General features: G+C 29.0%; 3 protein-coding genes across 10 annotated transcripts; 1 reads left to right on the top strand and 2 right to left on the bottom strand.

Moving 5' to 3' along the window:
- Positions 1-415: 415 nt before the first annotated feature.
- LOC130444403 (arrestin homolog) lies at positions 416-3,991 on the bottom strand. Its single transcript, XM_056779523.1, has 7 exons — positions 3,807-3,991; positions 2,816-3,088; positions 2,352-2,575; positions 2,040-2,197; positions 1,840-1,983; positions 1,457-1,586; positions 416-694 (listed from the first exon to the last, which is right to left on the bottom strand). Exons 1-7 carry the CDS (start codon positions 3,913-3,915, stop codon positions 590-592), a joined length of 1,143 nt encoding a protein of 380 aa, XP_056635501.1. The 5' UTR covers positions 3,916-3,991; the 3' UTR covers positions 416-589.
- A 670-nt stretch (positions 3,992-4,661) lies between these two features.
- On the bottom strand, positions 4,662-9,003 carry LOC130444400 (serine/Arginine-related protein 53-like). Of its 8 annotated transcripts, none has more exons than XM_056779516.1 (4): positions 8,812-9,003; positions 8,616-8,735; positions 8,004-8,514; positions 4,662-6,202 (listed from the first exon to the last, which is right to left on the bottom strand). In XM_056779516.1, exons 1-4 carry the CDS (start codon positions 8,886-8,888, stop codon positions 6,104-6,106), a joined length of 807 nt encoding a protein of 268 aa, XP_056635494.1. In that variant the 5' UTR covers positions 8,889-9,003; the 3' UTR covers positions 4,662-6,103. The 8 variants fall into 8 exon arrangements, with proteins under 8 accessions (XP_056635494.1, XP_056635495.1, XP_056635492.1 ...); XM_056779517.1 differs by having other exon boundaries at positions 8,004-8,505; positions 8,812-8,982; XM_056779514.1 differs by having other exon boundaries at positions 8,616-8,753; positions 8,812-8,974.
- Positions 9,004-9,823: 820 nt separating this feature from the next.
- Positions 9,824-18,534, top strand: LOC130444399 (gamma-tubulin complex component 3 homolog). The gene is made up of 10 exons (XM_056779508.1): positions 9,824-10,001; positions 10,056-10,237; positions 10,301-10,625; positions 10,685-10,998; positions 11,268-11,453; positions 11,514-11,826; positions 13,252-13,444; positions 14,358-14,916; positions 14,985-15,206; positions 16,801-18,534. Exons 1-10 carry the CDS (start codon positions 9,917-9,919, stop codon positions 16,930-16,932), a joined length of 2,511 nt encoding a protein of 836 aa, XP_056635486.1. The 5' UTR covers positions 9,824-9,916; the 3' UTR covers positions 16,933-18,534.
- Positions 18,535-18,606: the final 72 nt, after the last annotated feature.

Below are 18,606 nucleotides of genomic sequence, written 5' to 3'. Positions count from 1 at the left end.
TTTATTATATAGGGGATATCCTAAAAGTAAGAAAATATCTTTTTTAAGTCTAAAAGCACAATTCATTTTATATAATTGAATAGTGGAAATGGCGTTTTTTTTGTTTTATTAAACTAATCGATTTCAATTGAGAAATTTTTGTTAAATTTTTCTCTGAACCTACAATTATATATTGAACTTTGGCAACACTGACTTTAGTCAAGGTTTTCCTGTCAGTGCTTATTTAAATTGTTCGTCAAAACTCGAGTATGTCCGAATAAGTAACCAATTATTCAGAACAAGGAACTCCACACATTTTTCTTTTGACCTTCAACTGGATTTGTCAATTCTCAAACTAATTTTTTTCATTTCTGTCACCCAAATGAAAGTATTAGTTCTTGCGAACATTGTAACGAGGAATTGAAAAAAAAAATAATTTCATGTTGATATTTTTATTTTAAACATATTTCAACAACCTTCAAATTATTGAAAGAGAATCAAAATGACAAAGATTCGATCTACACAGACAAAAATATTATTTTTCATATCATACACTTGATAATTAAAATAAAATATAGATGGTAATTATCAAGTATTTATACAGGGTGATTCAATCATCTTTCTCGTCTTCTCCATCTTGATCAATGGTATCTTGTTTGAAAGTTTCCACATCTGCTTGACTATCTGCGTGGATTAATTTCTCTTTTGCATTTGGCTAAAAATGAAAAAATAACACACAAGTGAAAAAATAATTTGTAAATAATAAAGATAAATAGTTTTTAAATTACCCGCGAAATAATTCTAAATGTTACGTCCACGACCATCTAAGATTCGAACATGCCTAATCCAATGTTGCCGGAATTAGAAAACTTAATGCAAAATTAAATATTTTAATTTTACCATTACAGTTAATTACGCTAAGAAAGGTTTTTAGATAAAATTATATATTGAACAAATATTCCAATAATTTAACCTTTTAATTTTTTTGCTAAAATTAATTAATAATAGTTGCATAAAACTAAACACGAAACGCTATTGTCGTGTTACAAAATTAAAACTCGTTATTTTGATTTTAATTAGAGTATGAAGCATTTTACGTAAAATATTTTGTTATTCCGAGTACTTAGCTCAACCGCAATTGTGAAAGTTTTTTCCACTCAGTCAAGGAAAATTTAAAAAAATATATGGCAACATTGTTCCGATTACATTATTTCATTTGTCAAAGCAAAGATGCAACTTAGTATGTAGCTAGCCGTCAATGAGGTAGTACAGTTTGTCATAACCAAAAATTTCGTGTTTTATTAAAAATTATTGTGTGAAAAAAATATTGTTTGAAAAGTGAATTTTACTAATAGTAATTGTGTACTGATTATATTGAAATGTATTTAAAACGTATGTATCTTTCTAATTTTTCTATACAAGTGTGAAATAAGTAGAAAATGTGCGTTTTGAATATTTATTTTGTAAGTTATAATACCTTTGGATGCATTAAAACAAATGGTAATTCAGCGGACAATTCACCTCCTAATGCACCCAAATAAAGTTTTACTTTAACGGCATATGATACGATAATACCAAACGCATCTCTTTGATCAGGGGACGCTAGTCTGAAACATAAAATATTTTCAAAATTATAACATTTTGATTCGCTAAAAATATTCCAAAAAATATTTATTATTGGTTTCTGTGATAAAAAAAGTTAGGTACGTGGTTATGTCTTCTGATTCGAGAGGTATCAGGAAAGCAGTTTCCGAATATTTTTCGTCTCATTATCCATTGACGATGATGGTAAGCAGTATAATAATAGCGTGTGTATGTTGAAAAGAAAAAATAATAAAAAATCTTATTTATTTTACTCACAATGTAGTCGAGGCTAAATTACTGTCTTGTTTCTTCAATTGCCCATCTAAAGCAATACCTCTTCTATCTTTATTCGAAGAAAGTAATGGAAGAAGATAGATCACTTTTTGTAAAGTAGATCCGGGCTGAATAGGACACCCTTCCCTAAAAAACAAAAAAAAATAAACAAATAATTATTGTTTTTCAATAAAAATTCTTACTGAGTTTCCATACTAGCAACTGACGTTCTATATTGTCCATTCTGGAATAAAACGACATCGACACCCTGTTGTACCATGGCTTTAATTTTTTTCACCACTTTGTTGCTGTTGTTTCGTATACAAATATTCACCGCCACTTTTTCACCATGATGATATAACTAAAATATACGTAATCAAATTGTATAACAACAATCTGAAATGAAAATAAATTTGGCAACGTAGTACATATTATTTATTTGTATGTAATGACTATTATAACCTAAATAGTAAAAATTTAATAAATGCGATTTTAATTTTTTGTTATTCTGTTACCTGTTTGTCCAAAGTTACTTCGAGTTCGAGTTCACCAGGACTCATCATAAAATCTTTACGAACGACAGTGCATGGTTGCCTACCTTGCTTAGACGGAGCGTATTGTATTTTTCTTATAGCCATCGTAACCGTTCCTCTTTTGTGAGTTCGGTCTGTTTCATTTTCTCCGACGAAGATTTTTACATAATAGTGAACACCGCAAGGTTGTCCTTCGTCGTTAGATCCTTAAAAATACAATTAAAAACAAAACATAAATTATTTATTCCGAAGGTCATCCATTTAATTTAGACAAATTAATTTTCCATAGATGGCTCTGTAAATATAAATAGAAATCAAGTAGGCGATTGACACGAAATTTTCACATTTTTGATGATACTCGTGTATATATAGATGATTTTGTAATAGATTTTAATAAAATTCAAGTAGTTTCTAATAATAGTAAATTGAAATATATTCATGTTTACCTGGTTGCAAAGTTATGGACGCAGGCGCACTTGGTGGTAAGGTAAAAGTAAATGGATAACAACTTTCACCTAATTTATTTATTAATCGCTCTTGCATTTTGGTATTGACTGATTTTTCCGAAGGTGGGTATATTTGTTCTGACGTTAAGTATAAATCTTTTTGGAAATTCATACCCATTACTTCGTCCTCTTCACGACCGTAACGAAAACTGCAGATTATTTGTCCGAAAATTTTACGGTCTTTGTATTCGTTATCTATCACTATAACCCCGTCTACAAAATAACAGGTAAAAGAACATCTATAACGAAATAATAGATATACATTCAAGATGTTGGTTTTACCTGTATATATTTCAATACGTATTCAAACGTAAACAAATCAAAATTATTCCATTGAAATATCGAATTGTTACATTAAAAATATTACTGTCTATACTATTTATACATAATAACGAATAATTTTATATATAAGTACGTTTTAAATAATTCTATAATTTTAAGGTTATGTATAGTAGGAATAAGAAATATAATAATTCAAGTAGTTAATTGAAAAATAAAAAATATATATATTGTGTTTATTATCCAATCATTTTTTAATATGTAACGCATTTAATCAATCTGTTTCGTGGTAAATCATAGTTCTAACCATAGTTCATGTATATAATCTTTGGTTCTAACGTCATATGGTGTTATTAAAACGCGACGTTAACACGTTGTATCAACAAACTTGGATACAGGTATAAACTTAACGGAGGTTTGCAATATTATTTTGAAAATCTATCGAAATAAATAAGAGAAAAGAAATTCGATATTCAAAATATTTTGTGTGATGTTTACCTTGAATAATGAACTATTGTAATGTTGGTTGCCTACTTTTGGCTATCTAGTTGTATGTGAATTTACGAGAACAAGAAGAAAAATCGTATCTATAATATTAATTTAAATATGGATTTTTGTGAATTTTATGTAAAAAAAGGAAATATGGACGTACCTATAGGCTCAACTCCTGATATATGATCCACAAAGTCCCTCTTGCCTAAATACATTGTGAGTTTACCATTTGGTGATTGTTTTTTAAAAACACGAAAATTAAAAACCATGTTTTCAACAATATATTTGCTTTTCACTTTAAAAACGATCAGTAAATTGAAGAATCCTTCGATAAATCGGATGAAAAATGATTTTATACTAGTTTCCTAAGGATTCCTAATGTTATTAGGACTTATAATTAGTTAATAGGATTTCCTTTTTCTTGAAATGCGAAGAAAACACAATTCGTACAGCATATTTTTTTTATAAAATTAGATACGTAATGATTTATTTACTGAGTAGATATCTATTAAGAAAAATAAAGTAAAACGACAAAATTTCATTAATAATAATTTCTTTACATTTACTGTACCATGCTTTAAGATATTGTCGTTCTGTAAAAGATTTTATAAAAAAGATGTTTGCCAACGTTGTCGAAAAACATGCTTCTTTTTTATAAACTGTATAGTAATCATCTTTTGAATATACTTACCCTGACTGAAAATTCTAAGGATTTAGCCCATCAACACAGATAAGAAGAAGATTTTTGAAGTATGATTAAACTTGTCAATAAAAAGTTATTATAGTTTGTAGGTTTCTTAAAATATCTTTTATATACATTATGAAGATTATATATAGTGTTACTAGATTTTAATCAGAAAAATTTTGAAAAAGCCAGGTATTAATTATTTTGGATTATTTAAATATGTCACTAAAGATCAGGTTAAAACACAATCTTGACATAATTACTAAGTAAACAATACAGCGTTTCCATATTTTGTTTTTCTTAATTGGATTTAAAGAAAATAAAAAAGACTTTATAATAAAAATTTATTCAGCACAAAATGTTACTAAGACATTATTTTTCCATATTCGAAAAGGATTTGAATTGAATATTATACAAGGAAAATCAAAATGATTAATGTAAATAATGATTATACAAGTTTTTTGTGAATATTAAACAAAAATTTCGGCATTGTTAAATTAATTGTTTGGCTTTGGCGTATCTCAAAATGCCGTGAAGTTTGTTCAATATTTTCGTACTCAAATCGAATCTATTTAAATCGTCAGTAGTAGAACGTACGCATAATTCTATCGATTCGAAGAGTCTCCAATATCTGTTCATAATTTCTTTAGGGGGATTATGTAATAGTCCTCCTTCCATCATCGGAAACATCGCGTTCTTCGATAACAACAACTAGAAAATATTGAGATAAAAGTAGAGTTACGCTTGGCAACGTGGTATATAGTTGACAGCTCATATTTATTACCGGTGAAAGTTACACCGTTGTCAAGCTTCGTATTATAAATTTCGTAGAAATTTTTTATTGCTTGATACTTACTCTACAAACTGCGTAAATGTTGTGATCGCTGATGTCAGATTCGCAAATTGCCTTAGGATCGAAAGCGTATTCGTCAATATCGTGATTGGTATGATGTACGATTTCAGTTTTTCCGGTTTTTCTCTTCAAAATGGCGTTTTCCATATCGATAATACTAACGTCGAGATTTTCATCGATTACGACGTTATCAGGAGAAATATCGGTTAAATAAAGTCGAAATTCGTTGTGATTTTCCGTGAAATTTTGTACGCCTCGTAGGATTCTATAAGCTACTAAAGCTCGTTTATACCAGGAATATTTTTCTATGTTATTTACGGATTTTCCGAAATTTTCTTGTACTATAAGTCTCCCGCAGGAGCCGTAAAATTTCGGTACTGGAAAATGTTTGTTTTTATCAAACATTTCCAGTAAAATCGGTTCTGCGTTTATGCTCAAAATAGTATAAACAGTTCTAATATTCGTGTCGTTTAATTTATCGAAAAATATATCGAAAGTTTCATTGTCGCATATATGAAACGGAGGAAAAGTCAATTTTTCGTCGGAACCCGTTAATTTAAATTTCAAATTGTCTTTTAACTCTTTGTAATTGATAATTTTATCTTTGATATCCTTATCGAATTTGTTGAGTTCGTTGTTGTGGGCCAACTTTTTCAAAACCACCGGTTTATTTTTATATTTGGCGAAATAAACGTTCTTAACGCTGAATATGTTATAAACGAAATCCGAAACGCGATTATACTGCAAACTAATTTTATTTTTCGTTATTTCCCTACACATAGTTTTCCCATAACAAAACGGACACTTGTTTATCTCACATAATTCTAACACTGTTTTTTGTTTAATCGCTAAAAATATTACACTCAGGATGATAGGTAGAAATAAAAAAAATATGTAATAGGATTTTGCCATTCTCTTTTTAGCAGTCATTTTTCATTCCTTGCTGTAGCGCTTTCTGTCGAAACGAATACAATTCCCTAACCCACTTTTCCATTCGAGCCTCTTCACTTAAAAATAACTGCAAAAAAAGTTACTTCGTCAAGGGGATATACCTAATATTAAATAAGATAAAAAATTTAATCAAAATTCTAGATATTTCCATGTTAATAAATATTTAAATTAAAATGACACAAAAACACTAACACTCATGGAGAGAAATAATAAAAACACTTTTCCGTCCATGGCCACCTATTACCTGTATCTGTCTGCATCGTTTAGTATGTATTGAACCACAATAGAAGTTAATCTCAACAAAAACTAATTAAACATGATTTAAAGTGAAAAAATAAATAAATTAATCATTTTAAACTGTTTTTTTCGCAGAATTTTTTATATAAAAATCACGTTTTATTACATACACGTTGAAGTAGAAACGAAATCCAATTCTTTTTACATTTACCCTATAATAATTGTAAATGAAACAATTTTCCGTCCGTGGCCGCCTATTGTATACATCTTTTAGTATTTATCACTTGATTGAAGCAACTAAAAGTTATCAGTTTTTGAAAAGCATTAATGATATATTTTAATTGTAAATTACGAAATAATACTTCAAATATTCAAAAAATATTTTGAAATTCTATAAATTAGTATAAAACACTCATACATATTAGGACGCTATAAAAAGTTATAGCGATGTTGCCAGATTTCTTATAGAACATAAACAATTATATAGACTGTGTTCTATTGCAATTTACTTTTCAATAAATTAAAAAAACACAAACTTTTGAAAATTCAAATATTTTTCTTTGGAATCAAAAAATTGCTTTTAAAATAAACTTTTTACCTGTCCTTTGAGCTTTAATTCAATATCTATTCTCACTCACTTTCGATTAGCAAATACCAAAAATCAATCTATACAAATAGTATTGTTAATAATAACTATTAAGTGTATCATGGACCATCGCCAATATTTATTTTTTATTTGTTAAACATATAAGCAAATGATGAAACACATTGTGAATTATTTCGAATTTAAAATGAAACTGTAACAAAAGATTTTCAACAAAAGTGAAGCAGTATCAATTGATAAACACATTAAAATGTGTTAATACATCAAAAAAGTAAAAATAATCTCTGAAAAAATTTTCAAGGACAAATGGAACGTTTCAATAAAAAGATAATTACGATTTTATTAGTAAACAAGGGGTCGAGGGTTGTTTAAATTATTTTACTATTTGTTAACCTATAAAAAAAAATTCAAAAGGAAGATATTGCATGTATGAATCATTTGAACAACATTGTCGGACTTTCTAAAGCAGTATACTTATTAAGAAAATGTAAAATGATGCTATGTAAATTAAATTATAAACTAGTAAATCTGGCAACGTTGCTTATATGTGTATTAAATCACATATTTTAACAACATTGGCGGATTTTCGAAAGTAGTATGGAAATGTTTGTTTAGAAAGTAGTCTATAAGATTTAGAAAGTCCTACAACTTCGTTAAACGTTGTCATATTTTCAATAACAGATTTTAATATAACATCAAAATAATATTAAATATGTACTTAAATCATTCTACATTTCCTTAATTTCTGTAAAAAACATTCAAAAGTTTAACAGCATTGTTCAAATGTGATTTCATACTTTTCAAATAAACAAAGTTGTCAGACTTTCAAAAGTAGTACAGAAATTAAGGAAATATAAAATGATGCTATTGATGCTAATTTATAAGTCTGGCAACGTTGTTTGTATGAGTATTGAATCACATTTGAACGTTGCCAAACTTAAAAAAAGCGTGGAAACTTTATAAATGTAACACAAATGTAATGATCCGATTAATATAATTTATATAAAACAATAAATTTCAAACTTACATTGTGATGGAATATGCTGTCGGGTTCCAATTGTTCAACTTCAGGTACCTTGATGGTATTTTTCTTCAAGTCGATGACAATATTTTCAGGAACTTTCTTAGATTTGTTCGAAGTAAACTGTTTAGGGGTGAAACTGTTTTCATTAATTTCTTCTAAAACTTCACTGTCTATGACAACACAATCCGGTGAATTTGCTTTTTCACTTTTAATACCTTTAACTACACTGTCTTTTGATGAGTTTTCTTCTTTTTTCTTTCTCGGTACCTGTTTGGAAGATTCTCTTTTAATATTATCACCACTGCTAGAACTGGAACTCGAAGTAGATCTCTTTCTGGGTTTATTCACGTATTCTCTTATATAAGATTTAGATCTTGATCTTCTTGATCTGTATCTATCTCTGGATCTAGTTCTAGATCTACGATATCGCTCACTGTGCCTATCCCTAGAGCTAGATCGATATGATCTCGATTTGGAGGATTTATAAATAGAACTACTGCTGCTTCTAGAACGTCTGAATAAGTATAAAATATATTAAGTTAAATAATATATTATTACTAGTCTACGCCACTGGTGACACATGTAAATTATTGGCAATCGAAAAATATTCCTTACCTAGACCTTGAATACCTATCCCTTGATCTATCTCGGCTTCGACTTCTCGATCTGCGGCTAGATTTTTTATCGTTTCGTTTTCTTCTACTTTTAGTACTGCTCGAATCTGAAGATAAGGATCTACGAACAGTAGTAACTCTGCATTTTGAATTTAAGGCTAATGTTAGCTTCTCAACAAGCACTTTTTCTTTCTTACCTACGTCTGCTTTTAGTTTTGCTTGAGCTCTTACTTGTACGTTTTTCATTTTCTGAGTCACTTGAATACTTACCCATTTTAGGACTAGATTTTATTAGCAATAATATTTATTTACATGAATATAAAATCATCAAATAGCTTTTACGATTTATAAATACATATATCTATTCTGTCATTTGTCAAAATCATAATAGTGCGGTCACATAGAGAAAAAGGAATTTCGGAATAGCCAATCATAGCTATTTCATTCTAAATTACTATATTATCGTAAATTAAAAACAAGTTCATTTTATGGTATTGAAAAGAAGATCATTTATATCGACATGGTGAGTATTTATCAGAGGGAATAAAATTTCAAAATGCTCTGATTGGGTACTTATATCATTGTATAAAGAAATTCTTTATGCAATGCTTATATTATACTTTGTACGTTCTGAAATATCTATCCTTCACATATGATCACACCCTTAAGGTAACTATATAGATAGTTAGAAAGCATAGAGGAAATGTTAATAGATATATCGTTGTTATTGTTCTTGAATTATAAACGTTTCTTCATTTATAATTGAATTTAAATATTACAAACTTTATTTGTGGTCGATTAGGTGTTATATTCAACTTTCGTTATCATATTTATTTTAATAATTTTTTCTTGATATTATAAATTAAATATTATTTAAATTTCCAAACAGTTTTAAATAAGCGCAACTATAATGATAACTTAGTTCTTATAAGTTTCATGCACCATTTTTATAATTAAAACAATTTTAATTTATCTATGGTGTATTACTAACTCATTTTTCTGTGCTTAAAAATCAGACGTACCAGCATGAAATTTGAAATTTTAAAATTATCGCTTTTCTTTTTCTTTATGATTAATCGAAAGCCGTATCTAGAAATTTGTGTTGGAAAAGCTTTATAAATGAATTTATGATAACACTTTTTAGATAATACATTTATTTTTCTATTTTATTCTTAAAATTAAATTGTTAATAACTTATATTGGCGACACTGTAAAGATCAATTTTAAACTGACGTTTGAAACCATAACATTTATCATTAAATTCATAATTTTAATGAATATTTAGATTTTAATTTCTTTAAAATGGATGTTAGTGAAAGTATAGAAAATAGCGGTGTTTCAGATTTGATAGTAAAACTTTGCAATAATTTGTCAAAGAATAACCAAGGTAAAACTTACTTACAGACAAAATGCAGTTACTAAACATTCGAGTTATTTACAGGAATAGCTTCGGATTTATGTAAAGTAGCATTTAGTTTTCTATCAACTGTCCCAGCAACATTCGAAACGAATAATATACACGAAGAATCGTATACAGTGTCTCAAATAAGACAAAAACTAGCTTCCCAATCTAAAGAGAAGCTTGATAAATTTGAAATTTTATATTCAAAATTATGCGAATCAGTAAGTTCTTTTTCATTTCAAAATTTATTTTAATAGTATTCTAATTAAAATTATTGTTCTTAGACAATATTACAACGTAGAAGTGCCTCATTAAGTTTCTTATATCAATTATCAAACGGGGTTGTTAAATCTAGTAAAGATGGGGTCCCGGCATGGTGTAGCGTATCCAAAGAATTGGGTAAACTTAAATCTCAAACTAGCTTAACTCAATCTAATTCTCAAGATAGTGTAAGGAATTTTTTTGAAAGTAAAGATAAGAAAAAAGGTAGTAGTGGATCTCATTCAGGGCATTCTGGTAGTTTATCAGCTACAAGGGCGCATTCTCAGACCACTACAATTTCTTCATATTGGTCTAGGAATGATTTACCTGGTTCTTCGAAAATCATAAGTGAGTATTTTTTTGAAATTTTTAGATATTTACATTGTTTTACAAATAATTGTTATTAGGTTTAACGACGGTAACAGAACAAGACCTTCTTTTGGACGTTATATATTCCTTCCAAGGTATTGAAGGGAAATTCCTTAGGAAGGAACCTGGTGGTTTGGGTTTCACTATAGATCCGAAAGCTTGTAAGCTCCTTACTCCGTTTCAAAAAGGGATTTTAGAAAGGTTGACTGGTATGAGTTTTCTTCACAATCAATTGAAGAGGTATTGTGAAGAAAACGAGAAACAGAGAGGTATCATCTCTCAAGCTTTGATAGCTACTTTAAGTGATGAATTGTCAGAGTATTATAAAACCGTCGCTTTGTTACAAGCCAGTGTAAGTACGATTTTTTTTTTCAAATATCCCCTGTATATTTAATAAATAAAATTTGCTGTCTCTTTACTTAACCCAACTTAAATATAATGATTTGGTAGTTGATTTAACCAATTCAAATGTCTAAAACGCTTGAAAACCCGACCAAAATGGCTCTGACCTTGAACTAACTTGACCAAAATGTGTTATGACTTAATCTAACGTAAACAAAATACTACTGATCTAATCTATACATGAAAACCTAGTGAGCAAAAATATTTTTTTACCGTTAGATATCGAAGCAAGGCACTGAAAACTTGGAAATGACCCTAAAAAGGGCTCTATACGTTATGTACGATCCGCATACGAGGTTCGAATGGTTGGCTTACATATCAGAACAGTGTAGCGATAAAAAAGGCGGAGAATTGATAACGGCCATACACGGTTTTCTTCAACACGGTTCCAAGTGCGCCAGAGAGGTAAACTAATCGAATTGTCGGCGTTATTTACGTTTTTGATGAATATATTTTTTGCTGTAGGTTTCAGAAACGGTACTCAAATCTGTTTGCAAACCGCTTTACGTGATGCTTTCGAGATGGCTTCTCGACGGCGAAATAAACGATCCATACAACGAATTCTTCGTAGAAGCCAAAAATGTCATAACCGCTGAACGATTGTGGCACGACAAATATAAAGTTAGGTATCAAATGGTACCGTCCTTTATAACGATGAATCAAGCCAAAAAGATTCTTGCCACAGGGAAAAGTATCAATTTTTTAAGGCAAATTTGTAGAGACGGAGGCCAATTACCCGGTAGAGAATCTCTACACAAATTATTCAAAAATAGTACCGGTAAGTGAATATTTATTTAAATATTTGTAACTTAATTTATGTATGGTATATTTATTTTTTAATATTGTGAAGATTTGACACATTGGAAACATTTTTACCGCGTTTTTCCTCGTTCCAAACGATCTCTAACATAACCTAACCTAATCCAACCTTCCAGAATCAGTACCGTCATTGCAGTACTAACATTTTAATGCGTAACTTCTATAATACATTGAAACTTGATCAAAATAGCTCCGAACCTAAGCTAATCTAACCAAAATGTGTTTTGACTTAACCTAACCTAAACAAAACGGTTTTGCTAGAGATCTAACCTAAGCGAAACGTCTAAAATACATAGAAACTGGTCCCGAACTTAACCTAACTTCCCCAAAAAGGCTTCATATTTAATCTAATCTAAATAAAATGCTTCTATCACCGACCTAACCTAACAAAAACGTTTAAAACGTTATGAAAATGGTCCCTAACTTAATCTAACTTCACTAAAATGGCTTTGTACTTATAAATTTAGCTAAAATGTTTCTGTCCTTGAACTAACCTAACCAAAATGTGTCTGTATTTGACCTAACGTGAAGAAAATTATCCTGCCGCTGATCTAACCTAAGGGAAACGTCTAAAATACATGGAAACTTGATCAAAATGGCACCGAACCTAACATAACTTTTCCAAAATGGCTTTATATTTAACATATTCTAAAAAAATGGTTCTGCCATTGATCTAACTTTAACGAAAACATCTAAACCATGAAAATTCAGTCCAAATAGCTCTGAATTAAAACTAACCTAACCCAAATGTGTTTTGACTTGATTTAACGTAAACAAAACGGTTCTGCTACTGATCTAATCTAATCGAAAAGTCTAAAACTTAGTCAAAATGGCACCGAACCTAACATAACTTCCCCAAAGTGGCTTTGTATTTAACATAACCTAAAAAGATGGTTCTCCCACTGATCTAACCTAACGAAAACGTCCAAATCATTAAAACTCAATCAAAATGGCCCTGAAAATGTGTCTGTACTTGACCTAACGCGAAGAAAATTATCCTGCCTCTGATCTAACCTAAGCAAAACGTCTAAATTACATGGAAACTTGATCAAAATGTCACCGGCCCTAACACAACTTTTCGGAAATGGCGTTGTATTAAACATAACCTAAATAAAATGCTTCTCTTACCAAACGACTCCACTTAAATAGGCGCAATTTACGTAATCTAAATTTCTTTTCCAAATTAGTTGAGGATAATTTTGTTACGGCCATGATTCACCCGTACAGCACCCATTTTCATTATTTACATTTATTAAAATATTTGTTTTCTGAGTAGTGATCATTCACGACACTTCCTGTTTGATAGACCCCAACAACCATGCCAAAGTTGGCAACATCGCAAAGCTTCAGTCTCTTATTTATTTACGATGCATATGATTTTTAGCTGAGGCTCTTTTTGCGCCAGAACAAAGTATAGAATTTCACGCTACTTTAGAAAACGTTTATAAAGAAACTTCCATAAGAGTATTAGATTTGCTGAAAAATAAATATAAATTATACGAACACTTGCAGTCCCTTAGGAGGTATTTGCTATTGGGTCAAGGTGATTTTATTAGGCACTTATTGGAGTTGTTGGAGTGAGTATTTATCTTAATTTGTTGTAATTTATCATTTTATTGAGTTCTTTTTACGGTATTTCTAATTTGCGATTTATTTAATTACGGTTTAACATCAATTATAATATGAAATCAGTGCAATGAGTATTCTAACCTCAAATTATACTATTTCGATAATCGTGTTTTCTAAATATTTTTGCTACCGAAAATTATTTATTTATTCAAGCACTTGTTGAAAATCAACAAAATTTCTAGTTTAAATAAATTGTTTATCTGTATGTTTGGGGTGTCTAATGAATTTATAATCAAGTTTGATACACTGTGAATTGTTTAACAGTTATATATACATATAACTTTTTTTGAAGTCATAATTTTTAGTTTAAATGAATTATTTGTTTAAATAATGGGTTTACAGGGGTAGTTCCAATTATAAAGCTTCTTATTACGTATGTAATAAGCTTCTTATGCCACATACGGACCACTGAAATACAGTTTGTATCATCTTTAATAAATCAATGTATTATTCGTTTAAATAATTACTGTTAAGCAACAAAATTTTGAATCCAAATTGATTAATTATGTAAATATTGAATTTACAGGGGTAATTTCAATTGTAAAACTTCGTATAGGGTTTATAAATATGTATAGGGTGTGTTTTTAGCTTCTTATGTTCCTTTAAGGATTATATGAATACAGTGTGTATCATTTTTACTTGAAAGTTCGAATTTGACTAAATAAATTTGTCAAAATAATCAATTTACGGGGGTAATTCTAATTGTTGAGCATCGTATTTAGTATATACATATATTGGGGGTACTTTTAGCATTTCAATTACTATTTAAAATCGAGTTTAATACAGGGTGAATCATTTTTCTTTGAAATCATTGTGTTTAATGGAAATAATGGCGAATCTACAGGGTTGGTATATTTTTAGACCGGAATTGAATAAAGACGCGGAACATATTTATGGTCACACACTTTCGGCCATATTAGAATCGGCTATAAGAGTGACGAACGCCCAATACGAAGACGAAGATACATTAAAACGTTTAAACGTCAGTTTTATGAGTCATTCTTCGGGCGATACCGGTTGGGACGTGTTCAGTTTGATGTATATAGTAGACGGACCGATCGGTACGATCTTTCAACACACGATGCCGACTTATCAGAGTTTATTCGGCGCTTTGTGGAAAGCCAAACGTACCGAATACGCTTTGGCCAATATGAGACGACAGCAGATTTGCATGGCAAAATTATTTCGAAAAATAAGAGAATTGAAACCGGTGATGCATTCGATACACATATTAACCAGTAAGATGATCCATTTCCTGCATCAGACGCAGTATTATTTTCTGTTCGAAGTGTTGGAGTGTTCTTGGGCCGAGATGCAACATCAAGTCAACAAAGCGGATAGTTTGGACGATATAATTACGGCCCACGCTGGATTTTTGAATTCTGTACAAAGGGGAGTGTTGTTGGATGAAAATTCGAGGGTAAATTGTTTATCGGTGATGAACGAACAAGAGAAATTTGACGTTTTTTCTTTTTTAATCGATTTTAGCAATTGTTTTCTCATTTGGTGTCGATTTACAATTTCGTTATGACGTTGGAATGTCATCAGGAAGCACTTTATCGGGAATGTTTGAGCGAACACGAAGCTTATACCGAGTACCAGAAAAAAATCAACGGCGGCGATGGTTTCGGTACTAATACCCAAGATGATAATGCGAATAAATTACGCAGATCTACTTTTCATCATTTTTTAAATACAACTAAAGTCAAGGTGAGTTCCACAATCTTTTTTCATTAAGTTTTTTAGTATTAATTTTTTTAAATTTCGTTTAATTTTTCATTTTATAGACCTTTAATCGTTGATTTTCCACTAATTTTTTATCAAAAGAAACCTAAAATCAAATTAAATCATCAGGAAAAAAAAAACATTGAAAAAAGTATTATTTAATATACTTGTATATACCTAGTATACCTGTGACAACGATTTTCGGTGTTTCCAAATTCGTTCTAGTCCATAGTACAAATCGGTGAAAAATAATTTCTTATTTTTGTTTTTTTTTATTCATTTTATAATTAATTAAATATCCTTCTATTATAAATAATTGTATTTCAAATTATTATTTCCGTTTTTTATTAATCAAATTAAGTGTAATAGTAAACTTAATTATTTCATTCCGACAATTTACAAACGAAATTTACGACGTGACAACGATGTAAAATATCTTTGCAGCCATATTGTTTATTAATTATAACTTGTCAGTTATATTTAAAGTTAAACATTGTTAAAAAAATTTTATTTTCCATTTATTTTAATTAAAAATGAAGACGTGGCAGCGCATATCTGGTAAAATAAAAGTTCTTTAAAATCAGTTTAGTTACGTTACAACGTCCGACACAAATAACCTTCATTCAAATGACACTTATAATTTTAATTGTTTTGAATTACAGTTTAGTGCAACTTTTTTAAATAATCGTTTATTAGTGCATAGTCGTATTTCATAAGTAAACGTCGAATTTAGTATTGTGATATGAGCATCGTTGATGTAAATAATGTAATATTTTATAGTTACATATAACCTAACATTCATTTTTTACGAAAAATATAAATTAAACAGTGTTGTATTTTTGAAATATTTTTCTTCGCATAATATAAACTAAAAGTAAGTCTATAATTTCTACTTCACATATTTAATTACAATTATTTCTTTAAAATTTAAAATTAGTAGTAGTTGTATGTATGAAGCATGAAGCCCCCCTTCCTTGTTGCTATATTGGAAAACCCAGAGTTTACAACTTATCTTTTAATCCCGTTCCTTTTTGAAAATTCAGAATAAGGGATGGCTTTAACTATAAGGGATGTTAATTTTCTATTTTATACACTATAGGTGTAATGTCTCACACTTTTAGAAAACGTGGATAAAGAATAATTGTCAATTGTGTCGTGATGTAACTCCTCTTAGTAGTCGTAGACTGTTTTTATTTAGGTTGCTACATTCAACAGATCTGGTTATAGTTTCTCAGAGCTTCGGAAAGTCTTTGCCTTTACCCCAATAAATGACTTTTTTTTTCTATCCACCTTCTTTTTCAATGATTTGTCTATTGTTCCGATCTAACTGATACCACAGAGGGGTGCGTTTGATTACTTAAGCTATTTTGTTAGTATCAGTTTTTATTTTCGATGAAATTCAATTTCGAATCAACAAATTTTAGTTTTAATATATTCTAACAACAAAACTCCATATCAAATATGAAATTCAAAAATATCTTGGGAAGTTAAATAAAAATATTGATTAGTTGAATAACACAATGTAATTTTTTTTTAATAAATAACTTTCGAATTTGAGGTTATATATTTTTGATTTTAGGTAAAAACATCATCGGAAACTTACGATTTGATAGTGAAAAATTTCTTAGAACTACTTTCGAAGAGCGTCAATATGAATTTGAGATTATTGAGCGTCAGATTGAGCTTCAATAATTTCTATAAAGTCGCATGACCTGAACAGTATAAAAAAACAAACATCACATTCGAAACCAAGCCAGAAGGCGGTGATAGTAGTTTAGGTTTTGATATAAATACTTCTTCCAATGATTTTTACATTTCCACTAAGAATAAGGTACCGCATGGTGTAAGGGGTAGTAGTTTCGATTTTTCTAATGAAACTGAAACTTCGAGTAAATATGGTAGCCTTACATCATTGTTGGATAATAAGAAAAAGAAACGGAAACATATCTGATGTTGTATCGGGTGAAAAATGGTAAATGTAAGTACAAAAATTCTTTTATACCATATCAGTTTCGATTAGACATTAGATTAAGAATATTTGATGTTCGTTCAACATTTTGATTATCACTGGAAAAACTGCTTTCGAATTTTGAGAAATGAACATTTGTGAGGTTATGTGCTAATTTATTTCCAAAATAGAATGTTTTTTCAATATCGCATGATTTATGGATGATTTTTTTTTCGCAAGTTAAAAAAAATTAAATTTATCAATTTTAAAAATTTTAATATTTTTTAGAAAAAGTATCAAAACGTTTAAATTATTAAAAAAATTGACGTGGTTATTATTTCAATCGATATTAAGAAAAAAACAAACAAAATTGTTATTTTAATCTCAAATTGTGTATATTAAAAAAATTTTTTTGCTAAAAACAAAATTTTTCTCCATTTTTCACCCGAAAATCGCAAATCCAGTTTCCGTTTTTTTTTTTGAAAATAATTTTTTTATATAAATATTAGAATTAAGAGAACACGTTGTTGTTAATGCCACTAGAAAAGACTGTTAAAATATTTTTTTTATTCGTCGTTATACTTAAGCCTGTTGTCTTTCTATATTATAAAAAAATTAATTGTAGCTCAAAATAAAAAAAAATACAGAGCATAAGTGCTTTTTTGTAAACTCCACGCTCTGAATATATAGCGAAATATAAATAATTAGAATTTCTCACAAATCTTATATCATATAAAGCTTGGCAACATCGTGATCCACTTCATGGTTTATCGAATAATAGAGATGTGAATGCAACTTTGCAAGTACCGTTATTTTGTAACTACGGTAATGAACGTTTATTTCTTAATAGAATAATTAAATTTTGGTAAAATTTGCAAGATATGTGCAACATTTTTGTAAAAAAAATAACTTTAATCACGTAAAACGAACCGTTACAAAATCGCTTCGTGATCTTACCTTTAATATTATCGTGAGGTTATACGCTATGTTGCCACGTGTTTCGAAGTAAATTTCCTGTGTTTATATATAAAAAATTCGTTAGATCAATATGGAAATTGAAAATTCGAGTTGGAGTTATTTAGAAATTCAAGTTTTATATATTTCAATAACGTTTGAATTGTGTGAGAAATTTTAATTAATCAGTTTAATTTGAAATAAAAAATTATTTCGGTTTAAATATTTTTTATACTTACTTCCTGTGTTCATTTTTTATCGGTTCATTTCCATAACTTATTTATTTGTTAAAAAAAAAGGTATTTATTTATAATAGTCAATTAACAGCTCTCTAATTTTTATGAAAAAAATTCAGTCATAAATATTAATGTAAAATATCGATGTTTTATAATAAATAATTTAAAATCTCCATTTTGTTTTTCCTTACCACATTCCTGATGTTGTGAACATACACTAATAAAAATAAATTTTTACTATAAGGTA

Source organism: Diorhabda sublineata, chromosome 5, assembly GCF_026230105.1.
Source record: "Diorhabda sublineata isolate icDioSubl1.1 chromosome 5, icDioSubl1.1, whole genome shotgun sequence".
In the NCBI taxonomy this organism is placed as follows: Eukaryota; Metazoa; Arthropoda; class Insecta; order Coleoptera; family Chrysomelidae; genus Diorhabda; species Diorhabda sublineata.
The sequence above is the reverse complement of the archived record's forward strand: the minus strand, read 5'-3'. Positions and strand labels throughout refer to the sequence as shown.